The following is a 17,224-nucleotide window of genomic DNA, read 5'->3' on the forward strand; positions in this document are numbered from 1 at the left end:
CCTTAATAAATTTCCAATTCCTCAACTTTTTTTCAAAAGTTGTCTCCCTATTCCAAGTAAAACATGGCTTTCCCAAAGGATATAACTTTCCGGAACTCTCTCCAGTGTAGGCCACTAATCCTCCAGCACCACAAGGGAACAAGGGAAAAGTGTGGGCATCCTGGTTCCTCAACGCTGTTCCCCTTTATCTGAAGCTCATATTTAAAGTTCCTTTTCACTCTACCTTCCTCACTGCAGCCATCAAGGGACTTCTGCCCTATTTTTTTTTAATCCTCCCTCAAGGATATGTTTTTATTGATTTTAGAGAGAGGAAGGGAGAGGGGGAGAGAGAAACATTGATGTGAGAGAGAAATTTCAATTGGTTGCCTCCAGTATGCGACCTGACTGGGAATCAAACCTGGAACCTTTTTGGTGTATGGGACAATGCCATACACCAACTGAGCCACCCAGCCATGGCTACGCCTGCCCATTTTAAGAAGCCTTTGGCACCTGGCTTCGGCACCAATCTTCCCTTCAAATGCCTCTTGCCACCAACCTAGGATTTCAATGTCTGAATTCTTTAATGTCCTTAATTCCACTGACCTCATCCTCTAGTCCATTTTAACTATCCAGTTTATAAGACTACACTCTGGAGCCTGCTGTTACCCAGGACTCTCTTCCCAGGCCTGTCACACCAGGACTCTCATTATCTGCTGTTCTTCAACCTCACAGAGATCTCCGCTTCCCTAACTCTTACATTTTCTCCCAACCTATCAGTCCATTCTAAATTCTCTTTCTTCCCATCCAGGTTACATTCCTGGACTGATCATCCAAATTACTCTTTCACCATCACTCTCAATTCATTTGCATCCCAATAATTTTTCTGTATCTACCCAGCAAAACTCTAACCCTAGAGCCGTACAGTAATTCTTCCCTGCTTCTCCCCTGCTGAAGGAAAAAGAAAAAAAAAATAGAGAAAGAAATGAAGAAGCATGAGATAGAAAAGAGGGAAAAGGTAAAAGGAAGGAAGAAGGCGGGAGAAGAGAAGGGGAAAGGGGTAGAAAAAAAAGAAGGGGGGGAAGGAGGAGGAGGAAAATTACATCACCTTGAAGATGACTGTTGGGCTCTTTTATTGTCTATCATTTATCTTTCTTTCTCATTTCCCCCAAAGACTATTCTAGATCATCGTAATTCTGTCAGGCTCATGCCACACTCTCAGCAACTTAACTATTTCAGTCGTGATTTCAGCATAATGTCCACCTGACCCCACTGAGTCACCAGAATCTCAGAATCTCTTGCTTCTTAGCAAAATGGCTAAAGGCTAACAGGACTTTAAATAGATCCACTACGAATTAATACCACTACACTTCCCCACTTACCCCAAAAGGTAAGTGAAATAATTTTGTGAATGTAGGTACAAAATTATTGATGTATTTTAGTCTTAGGTTTTAACAGGGATCAGGAAATAACATCTATAAATAAACCTGAAGGAACTGGGAACATTCAAGTAAACCTTTCTAAAGGTTTTTTACAAGATTATGTTCAAGACTACTAATTGACTAGCTACAAAGAATCCAGAATCTACTAATTTGGAATTGGTAAATCCTTTCCCCATTGAGAATAAAGATGTATACAACATAAACAAAGTTTTAGAGGAAATCATACAAATTAAGAGAACAGTTCTTATAACTGTACTTGAGAAGCATCTATTTATAGAAAACTATTTATATACCAAAAACTAAATACTCGTCACATCAACAAATATTAAATGAAGGCCCATAATGCAAAACACAGTGTCAAACTTTTTAAGAGATATGAAGTTAGAGAGAGAGAAAGAGAGAGGGAGAGAGAGGTGTCCCTATCTGTAAGAATCTTTTAGCTTTATTTAAAAAGAACATGTTAATAAAAAAAAATAACAGCAGCAGCAGTATACAATGACTGGATGTTTACTATGTGCCAGGTCCTCTTCAAAGTGTTTTACTCTTCTAACTAATTAAACCTCAAAATAACCTATGGGATGGGTGCTATTACTACCACAATTTATCGATAAACAAATTGAGGTGTAGAGAGGTTAGGTAACTTGCTCTGTGTCATACAGTTGATCAAGTAAAGCCAGATTTTGAATCCAGGAATATAACTGAGAAGGCAAGCTCTTCATCACCAACTGCCATATCGTACAGCCTGAAGATTTCTAACTACTCATTAACTTAAAGCAGAGATTTTCAAAGTATGACTTGTGGAATCCTGAGGGTGTCCCCCAGACCCTTTCAGTAAGGCTGCATAGTCAAAACTATTTCCTTAATAATACTATCACTTTATTTGCCTTTTCTATTGTGTTAACATTTGTTAACATTTTCACCCAAGGTATAAAAGCAATAATGCCTTAGGACAACAGGCAATAGCACCAAACCACAGTAGTCACTGTATTCTTCAGTGTCAGGCACTCACAGAAAAAAAGAAGAAAGAAAATTTTTAAAAGACTGCCTAACTTAATGACCTGTTACTTTATTACTTTTAATAAATCTCAACCTTGAGCACACATCTTTTTAATATTCTGTGTGATAAAACAGGAAGGAGCTAGGCACTTCTGCTGCAAGAAGTACAATGACTATTCCCAGGAACAGCACTTGTGTGCTTCGAGTTGAAACTGAATTGGCTACTTTTTTCATAGTAAGCTATTTTTACTAGAAAGAACAGACAAACTATGGTTACTCCGACTTGATATTTGGCAGATATTTTCTTAAAAATGAAGGAAATGAGTCTATCATAAGAGTATAAAGGGGTCCTGAGATCAAAAGGTTTGAGAATAGCTGACTTAAAGAAATTGTGGACAAACCTTTTTGTCCAATTTGAGTTACATGCTACAACTAAAAGCAACTGAGACTAAAGTTCTTTTTAAAGTGTCATTTTCATTAAGTCTTACTATTTCTTTTCAATTTGCAAAATGAGTAAAATATTATTACATACCACTTTCTAAAACTCACACATGACAGTGTGTGATCACTTACATGTGTAAAATGACTCATAAGATTATTAGATTCTCACCTTCATTTCAATAACAGTTTGCAGAGCTTTTGTCTTGGCAGAATCGGGGGCGTTCTCAAATCTCCGATGCATCTCCTATACAAGAGAAGTAAAAAAAAGAGTAAGTATCCTTTTTTTCACTCTCATTTTAAAAAGGGGGGGAGGGAGAAGGAGTAATTGTGTGTAAAAGATGGTCACTCGAGCCTTGTAAGACACCCTGATCCTTCTCTGTTTCCCTGACCTTTCTCTGTGAAGAAGGTAACCCACAGACTGCATTCAGGCTAAGAAAGCATAGGAGGGTTCCAATCTCTGAACTCCTAGTTATTTAAAATTAGTCATACAGACCCCAGCTACTACAACAGCTGAAACTACAGCACATCCCCAGGTTGGTGTGTCAATCTTCCACATGACTCCAAGACATATAATCAGAACTCCAAATGACCCAAAAAGGGGATTAGAAATATTCCCTTTTAAAAACGAGAAATAAAAGCAGTCACAATTAGCCTGCATTCCACAAGCACTAGTGTTGACAACATCCTTTCCATAGCATCCACCCCCAGAGTAATAACCACCTGGCTACCTATGATGAAAATCTCTCCAGTGGGGCTACAAGTAGAAAGAAAAGGGGTAAAACCGCTGCACAAGTTTCCTAAGTAGTTCATGTTTAGAAAATGTCAGAAAAACATGGCTATTTTTTAATCCAAATTTTAGTGAGTTTGGGTTCTGGAAGGAAGGAGGCAATGGTAGTAATATCACAACTGGGGTCTCCAAGTATCAGCCTGAAGTTACCAGAACACCTCAGAATATTTTCTTGTCATATTCTGTGAATGTCTCCGAGTTTGCCAGTACTTCCAAAGTATCCTGGGACAGACTCTAGTGACCCCAAAGAATACACAAATGAATTCTTTCCAAATGACAGTGCTTAGCCATAATAAAAAGAAATGTACAGCCCCAGCCCCGGTGTGGCTCAGTGGATAGAGATTGGCCCCAGCACCAAAGAGCAGCGGGTTCGATTCCTGAACCCAGTTGGGGCATGTAAGGGTCTCTCTCTCTCCCTCTCCCTTCTCTCTCCTTTCCACTCTTTCTAAAACTCAATGAGAAAAATATCCTTGGGTGAGGATAACAAAAAAAGAAATAGAATTGTATAATACTTTAATTTTACCTTTCACCTAATTTACTCATTCTTGCCTGACCAGGAAGAATAGTTTGAGAGAAACAAAATAGAACTGCAAACTTCTCTGAGTTATCTATTCCTGAAAGAGTAGTCCTAATGAAATGACAAAAATTCTAAACTATGAACAGGAAACGTTTCAACACCAGTAATTTCCAAATACCCACATTCCCCATCTGGCTGTTTATCTATGGTGTAAACCACTCCTAACACACACTATGCTTTCTGCTATCTCTCTCCCTAACTCCAGCCTTAAATATTCAACTAGGTATCCCACTTATATGTTAACACACACCTCAAACTCTACATGCCCAAGACTAAACTCGTGGTAGTGGCCCCAAAACCTACTCCATCCTTCCAGTTACTCAGGTCAAAGACCAATGCATGTTCTTCATGCCTTCCTTTCTCTATTCAAGCCACAGCCAGTCAGGAAATCCAGTTAACTCCATCTTCAAACATATCCAAAATCCAAGTACTTTATGAACATCTCCACTGCTACTACTTGGAGTGAGTCACTAATAAAAATATACCTTGTAATCCAACAACAACCTCCTAATCAGGCTCTCCACTCTTTACCTTGCTTCCCTACAGAATATTCTCAACAGAACACTAAGAGTACCCCTTTTACACACCAATCTGATGTTGTTACTCCTTTGCTCAAAACCCTGTCGTGCCTCCCCATCTGACTCAAAGTAGAGCCACAGTCCTTTCAGTAGCCTACAAGACCCCACCTCTTACCACTCTCCCCTCAGTCACTATGCTTCAGCCATACTCGACTCCTTGCTGTTCCTCAAATACGCTAGGCATTCTCCAGTTCCTTGGGACCATTACACCAGACGTCTTGTTTCCCAAACTCTCTTTCCTCTCCTTCAAGTCGTGGCTCAAGTATCTCTTCTATGTTATTAGGTTTATTAGTTGTGATAACTGCATTGAGGTTATGCAAGAAGATGTCCATATGTTTTAGAAGTATGTACTAAAGTCTACAGAGGTAAATTACATCCTGTTAGAAATCTGCCTTAAAATCTTTGGTGAAGAAAAGAAGAAAAAGAAAAAAGGGATACATGAAGCAAGTGTGGCAAAATGTTGGTAACTGGAATATCTGAGTGATAAGTATACTGAGATTCATTATACTATTCTCACTACTTTTGTGTCAGTTTGAAATCTTTCATAAAAACAATGCTTAATGTTCTCAGTGTAACCTACCCTATTTTAAAACTTAAAACTAACAGAAGAACCCGCATGTCCTTTCCCCTTTACCATCCTCTACTTTTCCTTTGTCCTATAGCACTTATCCACTATCACATTATGCAGTGTTTACTTGTTATGTGTTCTGTTTATTATCTATTTCCCCCTATAAGAATGTAAGTTCCACAAGGGCCAGGGTCTTTGTTTCATTCACTGATGAATCCAAAGTGCCTACAGCAGTAGCTGGTACATTGGTAAGTGCTTAACAGGAATTTAAAGAATGAGTGTCAAATGAATGAATAACAAATGGCTACCAAACTTTCAAGAATTAGGTAAAGAGAATCTTTTAACCCCTTCCTACTCTTGTGCTGAATTATGTGCTCTTCCTCTTATTTTTCATACCACATGCTACATAGCCATCCTTTAACACTCACTACATTATATTTGAAATAACTTTCTTCTTTAACATAATAATATAATCATTAATAATTATTTCTCCTCCACATCCGTTTCTCTTTTGTTGGATGAATGGAAGAACAAATAAATGAATAAATTATCAGCTAGTTCCCATCTTCGCTGCTCTACTGGACCACTCCCTCTGAAATATTGAATAAAGAATCTCCTTGTTTCTAAATCTAATAGCTGTTACACTCCACATCCTCTCTGGAATCCATCTAATAGGTGACTGTTTTTTTAACCATAGATAGATTTAAGGGTGGAACATCTTTAAAATTTTTGACTGGCTTCCATTACAGAATTATCCTAGCTTTAAATGCTTAGTCTCTGCCCCTTCCCCTATCTTACCTGCAGACAGACATTTCCTTGGAACTCTTCTCAATTCTATAGCCCCAATCCAGGGCCTCCACTATTCCACAGAGTAACTTAATGTGACTTAGATAAAAGCAATACCTCTGGGGTAGTTGCAACTTTACCATGAAACATGGGTTGAGTTTTGGGCCCCACTTGCTCTACCAGCAGGAAGCTCTTGTTCAGTGAAAAACCTGCACATGCAACCATCCAAAGTAGCCCTTTTCCCTAATCCCACAGATCTGATTATTACCCTTTCAAGGATAACCTGCAAAACCTATTTCTCTAGCCCTAAAGTGGATGGATATCTATCACTCTCTTGCCAATGCTATTTGATCTTTCTATGTTTGGGATTCCACATTTTAAGGTAGAGTCTACCTCCCACAATAGGAGCTAAAAATGCTACATGCTTGTTTTTCCCAGCCTTTCTTGGAGTCAAAGCCCAAACACATAACCTGATCACTCCAATCAGGCTTGGGAATGGCAGAGGTTCCAGTGGTTGTGAGCATTGTCAGTGATGTCAACAGAACAAGCTACTGTGCCTGTGCCCTGCACCAAGAGCAGAACCGTCCTCACCAAACCAATAAAGAAGCATTACTGAGGGGAGGCACTGACTTTGGCTATATAACTTCTGACCCAGTTCTTCAGCCCACCTAGGGATTCTGGGACCTACATATTCATTCCTTTATTCACGTCAGGAACTATGCCAAGTTTGGGAGATACAGTAGTGAGAAATAACAAATATGATCCCTTTTATCATGGAATTTTTAGTCTACCATGAAAAAATAAATTTTAACCAAATAATCACCTAACAATTCATCAGTCACCAATGACCTCCACATTGCTAAAAGCCATGATTCATCCTTAGTCTTCAGCTTACTCGATCTATGAGCAGCATTTGACATAGTTGCTCAGTCCCTCTTCCTTATTATACTCTCTTCCCTTGGCTTCCAAACTCTAAGTTTTTCTTCCTATCTTACTGATTCATTTTCTGCCTAACTTCTTAGGAGTGCCGTAGGCATCAAACCTTAGTCTCTTCTCCAACTTACTAATTCCTTTAGTGTTCTCATCCAGTCTCATAACTTTTGACACAATCCACTTAATAGTGACTCCTAAATTGTACCTCCTGCTGAAATCCACACTTGTATATACCATTCCTCCTTAGCATCTTCATGAGTGTATCTGATAGATACCACACTGTTAATATGTCCAAAACTGAACTCCTAAGTTTTTCCCTTTAAACTTGCTTCATCTATCACATCCTGATTAATGGTATGTGTCCACCCAGTTGTTTAGGTCAAAAACAGGAGTCTCCTTTTTCTTACACCTACATCCAAGCTATCAGGAAATCCTGTTGTTCCTATTTTCAAAATGTCTCCACAAACCAACTGTGTCTTATTACCTCCACTGCCATAGTGATCTGAGCTACCAGTATCCTATTCCTGGATTATAGCAACAGTCTCCCGAAGTTGACTTCCGTATTCACAATAGGATAGCTAGAGTGTTCTTTTTGAGACAGAAGTCAAACATGCTTGACAATGTCAAAAGCTCCTCATTTCACTCAAGGAAAGTCACAGCCCTTATGCTGGCCCAGAAGGCCTTATGTGATGTGGCCCCGTTATTTGCCCGGCTTCATCTCTTACTGTTCTCTCCCCTTGGTCTCCAGACCTATTAGCCTCCTTGCTTTTCCTCAATACATCAGCCCTGCTCCTGACCTAAGGCCTTTGCATTCATTGTTTCCTCTGCTTGACTCTTTCTTCTTCCCTTAACTTTCAAGTCTGTTCAAAAGTCAAACTCTCAAGAGGCCTATCCTTATTATTTTATTTAAAATTAGAAATTACCTCTAACGCACACTTCCAATATCCCTAACCAAGCTCTACTTTTTGCTTAGCATTTATCACTTTCTAATAGCATATTACTTATTATGATAAACATAACTATCTCAGGGATCTTTTTTCTTTTTTATTACCTGATATATACCAAGCACTCAAACCAATACCTAGCACAATGGTATACTCAAATATTTGTGAGATGAATAAATGATGTTTAAAGAACTGTATGATTCATGTGTGAAAAGTGTTATGAAGAAAAATATCCACAGTAACATGAGAAAAATGTGAGGGACCTTGATAATACTCGAGATCTTGGAAAGTTTCCTAAGGAATACTTGAGAGTGAAGAGTGAGTAGGAGTTAGACTGGGCAAAGTTCAATCAAAAGGGAGGAACTCGAAGGTATGTTCTCAACTAACTAACAAATGGAAGTTGAGAATCTGGAACTGCCCTGCATGCTACTCACATACCCCTGGAAAGTCTTTGTAAATGCCAAAGTATACAAATACCCCAGCCTTAAAATTGCTGGTCTACACCAGCTATCTCTCCCTCACTTCCCATTCAATCTTTTAACTGTAAAATATTTCAAGCATACAAGATTCCTTTACTAATCTGGCTGCTTCTACCTCTTCACTCTAACAACTCATCAAAATCACCAATAAATTGCAGCAATAAATTGCCAAATCTAATAGACACCTCTCTGTCCTCATCTTCCTAAAATTCTCAGAGGCATTCAAAGTAGTGGCCCACACCTCCAATATATTAAATTCTGGGTCAGCAGGGGGTGCGCAGGAGGCAGCCGATCAAAGACTCTCATCATTTATGTTTCTATCTCTCCCTCTCCCTTCTTCTCTCTGAAATCAATAAAAATATATTTTAAAAAAAGACAAACAACTCAATCAGCTTCCTCCCAGTCTCCAGTTTGTCCACATTTAATCAATTCTCCACACTGTAAACAAGGTGATCAACTGGGTACACAGGAGATATTTAATAATATTTGTTCAGTAAATGAGTATAAAACTTTAAAATGTGTAAACAAAAATCAAATAAATCCTGCTAACTGTAAATAATCTTTATTAATAAAATCCTGTAACCTATACTTTGTTTTTCATTTGCTATTTCTGTATCCGCTTGAAAATATTAAAACTGCATTTCTTTACCTAATTCAGATACTGAACTAATTTAACTGACGACTTCCCCATTATCTAATTCCAAATTAGGTAAATTTCAAAATGCTTTAAGGCAAAACTATTATAATTTCATTTTAACCCTTATTTAGCATATAAGCAAAACATAAGAAAACAGAAATTCATTTGAATTTTTTTTAAATCCTCATATGCTAAGAAACCAGGATGTATTTTGAACCATTTAGGCATAAAACTTTCCTATTAAGACATTTTAAAACCTATCACTCATAAAAACTTTCCATTGAGAGGCCTGCACATTAAAGATTATTATGAACATATCTTGCAGTCAGTTAGCTGATAACACTCCCCGCTCCCAATGAGCACATCAAGCCTCTGACTCATGCACTTGTTAATAATGAGATGAGACTCTGGAAATAGAAATGAATGTACTATTCAAACAAATGTAAGAAGTAGAATATGTTATTTGCTCACTTCATTTAGATCCTTTTGGCCTGAAAATTTTCATTCAAAAAAATTTAAAGTACAGGTAAAATTATTTGGCTCTTGCCACAATGTCAACTGAGGTTGACAGTAGAAAATGTGTTCATTTCCTCTCATTAATTCACTAAAGAATTTTTAGTAGTTTCTTTTTCAAAGTTAGCCAATTTTTACTTACATAACTGAGAGAAAGGAGTATTTGTGACTGAAAAGTACTACTTGCTTATATCTGAAATTTCTTTAAGGTATCAGCCTCTAAAACCCTTGGTTCAAGGGTGGAAACTCCATATTGCTTTTGAAGTCGTTTCATAAATTCAATCCTCCACACAAGTTCTAGGTTTACTATACTTATGACAAACAGAAGACAGAAATAAAGGGAAGGGTAAAAGAAAAAAATCCTCACTACTTTTTCTGTATCTTAACTCAGCCACTGTCAGACAACATTGTACTTCAACCTTTTACCATCTCTAGTAATGGCATTAATCTGAGAAAACGTATCTTTTGTTAAAATGGAAATTAGGCCCTAGCTGGTTTGACTCAGTAGTTAGAGCGTCGGCCCTCAGACTGAAGGGTCCCAGGTTCGATTCTACCAAGGGCACATACTTGGGCTGCAGGCTCCATCCCCGCCCCCAGTTGGGAAACATGAGGGAGGCAACCAATTGGTGTCTCTCCTTCACATCAATGTCTCTCTCTCTCTGCCCCTCTCTCCCCCACCCTCTTCCACTCTCTCTGAAAAGCAACAGAAAAAATATCCTTGAGTGAGGATTTTTCAAAAAATGGAAATGAGCAACAAATGACAAAAATAAAAGAGGAGAAATAACCCGAATAAGATACATATTTTCCAAAATCACTACAAAAGAGCAAACTAATTAAGGACTCCTTTTTCTTTTGTAATTCTTCCTATTCTTTGTTATTTCTAGGTTATCTATATATATCTCTATTAATTTTTCTCCTCCCCTCTCCTCTGCTTATACCTTACAACTGCCAGTGATAGAGACAGGCATTCCCCAGATATGCTAGTTAGATTCAGTATTTCTAGCCTAGAACCTAGTCAAATATTAGGACTTTTAACCTCAAACATTTCTGCAAACCCTAACATGATTAACAGTTGTACTAACAAGGTTTGTTGATTGAAATATTACAGACAAAAACTAGAATGAATGTAATAGCACCTTAAAACAAATCTGTATTTTACTCATCACACCAGCATCTACATTTTAAAAGATGAGAGTGCACGTAAGTCTGAAATATATTCTTTATTTGGCCTATAGACAATACTTGATATGCATATGAATTGCAGATCCAAAAAATTCCATAGCTAATAGACCGAGAACCAAAATGTGGGTCTCAAACTTTGGTGTAAAACAGAATCACTTATAAAGCTTGTTAAAACTCCATATGCACAAGCCCCAAGCACTAAGTCTTCTCTGTAATTCAGTATTTGTCCAATAGAGGTCCTCACTCTTCTATCAATCAAAGTAAAGGTACTACAGTAAACAATATAAAACCTAACATTGTCACATAACATAATTTCGGTACAAAGAGAAAATACAATGCTTAATTTAAATTTTATTTTTTCTTCTTTGGCTCTATTTAGGGTATTTACCTGTTATCTACAGAATCATGTTCATAAACAAAATGACAACCTAATCACAAATGTTACTTGATTATAAATGCACTTTTAATGTTACCCTTTTTCATCAAATCTAAGATTCCATTGATTTTAAGACATACTATTGCTTGATGTGCTGGAAAGAAAAGGAGGAAATGGCTCCAAATAAGTCATGACATAGCTTTATTATTCAGAATTTTTACTTTACACCAACTGCAAGAGTTCTTTTTTACTTATTTAACCAGAGTTTAATCATGTATCATTCTGAACTATTTTTACGACTTTTTCCACACCAATAACTTTTTGTTTCAATGTTGATTCACCGTGCAATATTCTGAAGACACATTGAAAAACAAATTAAAGTCAATAATAAATACCAACATGGCTCACACCATCAACTAATGTGATAACAAAATGAACAGCTATGACTATATTTGTGAATGACAGGCAACCAAATCGAGCAGGACTGCTGCCTTACTGACAAAGATTATAAAATGCCATCAAGGGTTAAGACTTAACTCAATTTTATATTTTTAAACTGGAAAAAACTGTGAGTCTTAGAAGTGACGAAATACAGATTTTTAAAAGATTAACAATAATCCACTAAGTAATAAAACCTATGATATCCTGGCACTGCCAAGTCACAATTCTTTTTGCCTTTCATGATACACTAGTGATACAATTTACAACAGTCATTTCACGTCACCATTCACTGAACCTAGGTTAGAGCTGTGAAGTTCTTTACTAAACTTCATTGTTCACGCTTGACTATCACTTTCCCATTTATTCTCAACACAACCAGAGTAAATTTCAAAAGCTAAACCAGATTTTATCACTCCCTTGATTAAACACTGGAATGGTTTTCTCTTATACTTTGAGTAAAATTGTTGCATTATCTGCAAGGATCATGAAGGCAAGAACTTTGTTTCCTTAAGGGCATGAATTTTCTTTTATTCACTGGTATAGCCCAGTGCTTTGCACATGGTTAGTGCCCAATAAGTATCTGATGAATGAAATAAATGAATCTGACCCTAAGCTACCTCTTCAACCTCTCTGATGCCAGCCTTCCTGTTATACAATATACTTTTGCCCTCTAGCCTCCTTGCTGTTTGCTCAAAACTCTTTCCCATTAAACCTTTGAAATTAACAACGCTTCTTCATGAAATGAAGCATTTAACCCAAATGCTCAGCAAGAGTATCTCCTTGTCTTTCTTCAGATCTCCCTTAAAGGGCACTTCCCCAAAAATGCTTACCCTGTTTACAGAAATCCTCTCCCCCAACATGATTAGATTCTACTCAATTCCTTTATTATATCTCATAATTATCAGTTTACTATCTCCTTTTATCATAATGCTGACTCCATCTGCTAATGGTTTATTTGTAATTTCTATATCTAAACTCATAAGCAAAACTGGTTTGGAGGTTTAGTTTGTTTTGTAACTTTCATCAGGTTTTAATACCCAGTGGTCACACAGGGGAAAAAACTGGAAAGGCTAACCTTTCTGTAAGCTCCAGGTTTAAATTTCTTTGCCTACATTTCAATTTATCCAACTAACATTTCCTGAGTACCCACTGTGTATTTTCAGACATTGGCAATTTAAAAATTAAAAAATGGAAACCTCTGATGCAAAATTATTAAGTGAACAATGAAGAAACATACGTTAGTATACTACAACATGATTGGTTCATCTACATATATAGGGAGAGCTGCAGAAAAAAGACTTCACAAAAGAATTAAATTTTGAGCTAAATCTTTAAGGTAATAAGAGAAACAGAAAGGAGAACAAGCTTTCTAAACATTTATTTCTGAAGCAATCATTCCATTTGCTCTTAAATAATTTTAATTTGTTTCCTATAAGATGATGCTATACTGCTAATGGCAACTGAAGTTGTGTTGGTATGATTGACAAGGCCTATATTTCCTTTTTCCCCACTTTTTATTTAATTTATTGGGGTGACATTGGTTAACAAAATTATACAGGTTTCAAGTGCACAATTCCACATCATCTATATACTGCACTGTGTGTTGACCACCCCAAGTCAAGTCTCCTTTCATCAGCATTTATCCCCCCTATACCCTCCTCCCTCCTTCCACCGTCCCTGATAATAACCACACTGTTGTCCCTGTCCATGAGTTTTTCTTTTTTGCTCAGTCTCTCTACCCATCCCCACACATCACACATACACACACACACTGACATCTGTCAGCCTGCTCTCTCTCTATGACGCTGTCTCTATCTTGCTTGTTGGTTCATTTAGTTTATTAAATTCCACACAAGATTGAAATCATATGGTACTTGTCTTTCTCTGACTGGCTTATTTCACCTAGCATAATGTTTTCCAGGTCAATCTATGCTGTCAAAAGGATAAGAATTCCTTCTTTTTTTACAGCTGAGCTGTATCCCATTGTATAAATGTACCACTGCTTTTTCATCTACTGATGGACACTTGGGCTGCTTCCAAACCTTGGCTATTATAAGTAACACTGCAATGAACAAAGGGGTTCATATATTTTTTCAAATTAGTGTTTTGAGTTTCTTCGGATAAATACCCAAAAGTGGAATCATTAGGTCATAAGAGAGTTCCATTTTTAATTTTTAGAGGTAACTCCATACTGCTTTCAACAGTGGCTGCACCAATCTGCATTCCACCAACAGTGCACAAGGGTTCCCTTTCCTTAACATCCTCACCAACACTTGATGTTTGTTGATTTATTGATGATAGCCATTCTGACAGGTGTGAGGTGATATCTCATTCTGGTTTTAATTTTCATTTATCTGCTGATTAATGATGTTGAGCATCTTTTCATGTCTGTTGGTCATTAGTAACTTCTCTTCGGAAAAGTGTTTATTCAGGTCCCTTGCCCATTTCTTAATATCTTGTTTGTTTAGTGTTGAGTTTTATAAGTTCTTTATAAATTTTGGGTATTGACCCCTAATCAGATGTACTGGCAAATATGTTCTCCCACTCATTGGTTGTGTTTTCATTCTGTTGATGGTTTCCTTTGCTGTGAAAAACCTTTTTAATTTGATGTAGTCCCACCTGATTATTTTTTATTTTTATTTTTTTTATATATCTTTATTGATTTCAGAGAAAGGGCAGCAGAGGGAGAAAGACAGAAAACACCAATGATGAGAGAGTCATTGGGGATCGAACCCGCAACCCGGGCATGTGCCCTGACCCAGAATCAAACCTCGATCTCCTGGATCCTAGGTCGATGCTCAACCGCTGAGCCATGCCCGGCCAGGCCCCACTTGTTTATTTTTTCTTTTGTTTCCCTTGTCAAAGGAAATTTATCAGAAAAAATACTAATCAGAGGAATATCTAACATTTTATTGCCTATGTTTTCTTCTAGGATTTTTATGGTTTCAAGTCTAACATTTAACTGTTTAATCCTTTTTGAGTTTATTCTTGTGTATGGTGCAAGAAAGTGGTCCAGTTTTTCTTTTTTTTTTTCTTTTTTTGCATGTATCTGTCCAATATTCCCAACACCATTTATTAAATAGACTATCTTTACCCTTTACCCCATTGTATGTTTTGGCCTCCTTTGTCAATTAATTGACTATAAAGGCATGGGTTTATTTCTGGGCTCTATTCTGTTCCACCCATCTATATGTCTGTTTTTATGCTAGTTCCATGTTCTTCTGAATACTATGGCCTTGAAGTACAGTTGAGTATCAGGTGGTGTGATTCCTCTAACTTCGTTCTTCTTCTATCTCAAGATTGCTGTGGCTATTAGGGGTGTTTTTCCTTCCACATAAAATTATGAAACACTCATTCTAGGTCTGTGACATATGCCATTGGTTTCTTGACAGGAATTGCGCTGAATGCACAGATAGCTTTGGGTAGTATGGACATTTTAATGCTGTTAATTTTTCCTATCCATAAATATGGTATATGCTTCCATTTACTTGTATCTTCTTCAATCGCTTTCTTCAGTGCATAATTTTCTGAGTACAAGTCTTCTACATCGTTGGTTAAATTTATTCTTAGGTATTTTATTCTTTTTGAAGCAATTGTGAATGTGAATGGGACTGTCTTAGTTTTCCTTTCTGATAGTTCATTATTGGTGTATAAAAATGAAACTGATTCCTGGATATTTGTTTTGTATCCTGCTACTTTATTGAATTCATTCATCAGTTCTAGCAGTTTTTTGATAGAATCTTTAGGATTCTCCATATATAGTATCATGTCATCTGAAAATAATGAGTTTCACTTCTTCCTCTGCACTCTGGATGCCTTTTATTTCTTCTTCTTATCTGACTGTTTTGGCTAGGACTTCCAGTACTATGATGAATAAGAGTGGTGAAAACAGACATCCCCCACTTGTTCCTGATCTTATGGAAACTGCTTGTAGTTCTTGCCCATTGAGTATGATGTCGGCTGTGGGTTTGTCATATATGGCCTTTATTACGTTGAGGTATGTTCCCCCTATTCCCATTTGCTGAGAGTTTTTATCAAAAATGGGTGATGGATTTTATCAAATGCTTTTCTGCATCTATGATATGATGTGATTTTATCCTTCATTTTGTTTTGGTTTTCCATCACATTTATTGATTTGTGGATACTGTACCAACCTTGCATCCCCAGAATAAATCCCAGTTGATCATGGTATATGATCTTTTTAATGTATTGCTGGATCAGGTTTGCTAATATTTTGTTGAAGATTTAGCATCTATGTTCACCAGAAATATTAGCCTATAATTTCTTTTCTTCGTAATGTCTTTATCTAGTCTTGGAATTAAGAAAATCCTGGCCCCAAATAATGAGCTTGGGAGTCTTCCTCCCTCTTGAATTTTTGGAATAGATTGAGGATAGGTGTTAGTTCTGCTCTGAATGTTTGGTAAAATTCACCTGTGAAGCCATCTGGTCCAGGACTTTTGTTTGTTGGGAGGCTTTTTTGATTACTGCTTCAATGTCACTAGTTATAATCTGTCTAGTCAGACTCAGTGATTCTTCCTGATTATGTTTTGGAAGATTCTATGTTTCTAGAAGTGTATCCATTTCGTCCAGATTGTCCAATATGTTAGCATACAATTTTTCGTAATATTTTCTTATATTCCTTTGTATTTCTTTGGTAGCAGTTGTTATTTCTCCTCTTTCATTCCTGATTTTATTTATTTGGATCCTATCTATTTCTTGATCTATCTAATTAAAGGTTTCTCAATCTTGTGTGTCTTTTCAAAGAACCAGCTCTGGGTTTCATTTATCTTTAGATTTGCTTTTTTAGACTCCATTTCATTTATTTCTGCTCTGATCTTTATTATTTCCTTCCTTCTACTCACTGTGAGCTTTGTTTGTTGTTTGTTTTAAACTTCCTTTAAGTGTAAAGTTAGATTCTTTATTTGAGATTATTCTTGCTTCTTGAGGAAGACTTGCAATGCTATGAATTTCCCTCTCAGGACTGCTTTCACTGTGTCCCACAGATTTGGGGTTGTGTTCTCACTTTCATTTGTTTCAAGCTATCCTTTGATTTCTTCCTTGATCTCACTGTTAACTCGTTCATTGTTAAGTAACATGTTATTTACTCTCCATGTCTTTATGTATTTTTCAATTTTTTTCTTGTTATTAATTTCTAGATTCCTACCATCATGGTCAGAGAAGATGCTTGATATAATTTCAATCTTCTTAAATTTATTGAGACTTGTTTTGTGTCCTATCATGGTCTATCCTAGAAAAATGTTCCATGTACACTTGAAAAGAATGTATATTCCACTGCTTTTGGGTGAAAGGCTCTGAAGATATCAATTAAATTCACATCTGATTTAGTGTGTCATTTGAGGTCACTGTTTCGTTGCTGATTTTCTGTCTGGGAGATCTATCCACTGGTGTCAATGACGGATTAAACTGTCCTACTATGACTGTATTACTGTCAATCTCTCCCTTCATGTCTATCAAGATTTGCTTTACATATTTAGGCAATCCTATGTTGGGTGCATAAAGATTTACAAGGATTATATATATCCTCTTTTTTAATTGGTCCCTTAATCA

At 36.8% G+C, this 17,224-nt stretch overlaps 1 protein-coding gene across 4 annotated transcripts in view; it reads right to left on the minus strand.

Moving 5' to 3' along the window:
- ERC1 (ELKS/RAB6-interacting/CAST family member 1) overlaps positions 1 to 17,224 on the minus strand; it is a 425,945-nt gene that overhangs the window by 319,082 nt on the left and 89,639 nt on the right. For all 4 annotated transcript variants that reach the window (XM_087814458.1, XM_016224828.2, XM_016224830.2 and 1 more), the window contains exon 4: positions 3,025 to 3,099. In XM_087814458.1, coding sequence (XP_087670584.1) covers positions 3,025 to 3,099 — 75 coding nt within the window. The remainder of the gene's footprint in view (positions 1 to 3,024; positions 3,100 to 17,224) is intronic.

Source organism: Miniopterus natalensis, chromosome 2, assembly GCF_054644295.1.
Source record: "Miniopterus natalensis isolate mMinNat1 chromosome 2, mMinNat1.hap1, whole genome shotgun sequence".
Taxonomy (NCBI): domain Eukaryota; kingdom Metazoa; phylum Chordata; class Mammalia; order Chiroptera; family Miniopteridae; genus Miniopterus; species Miniopterus natalensis.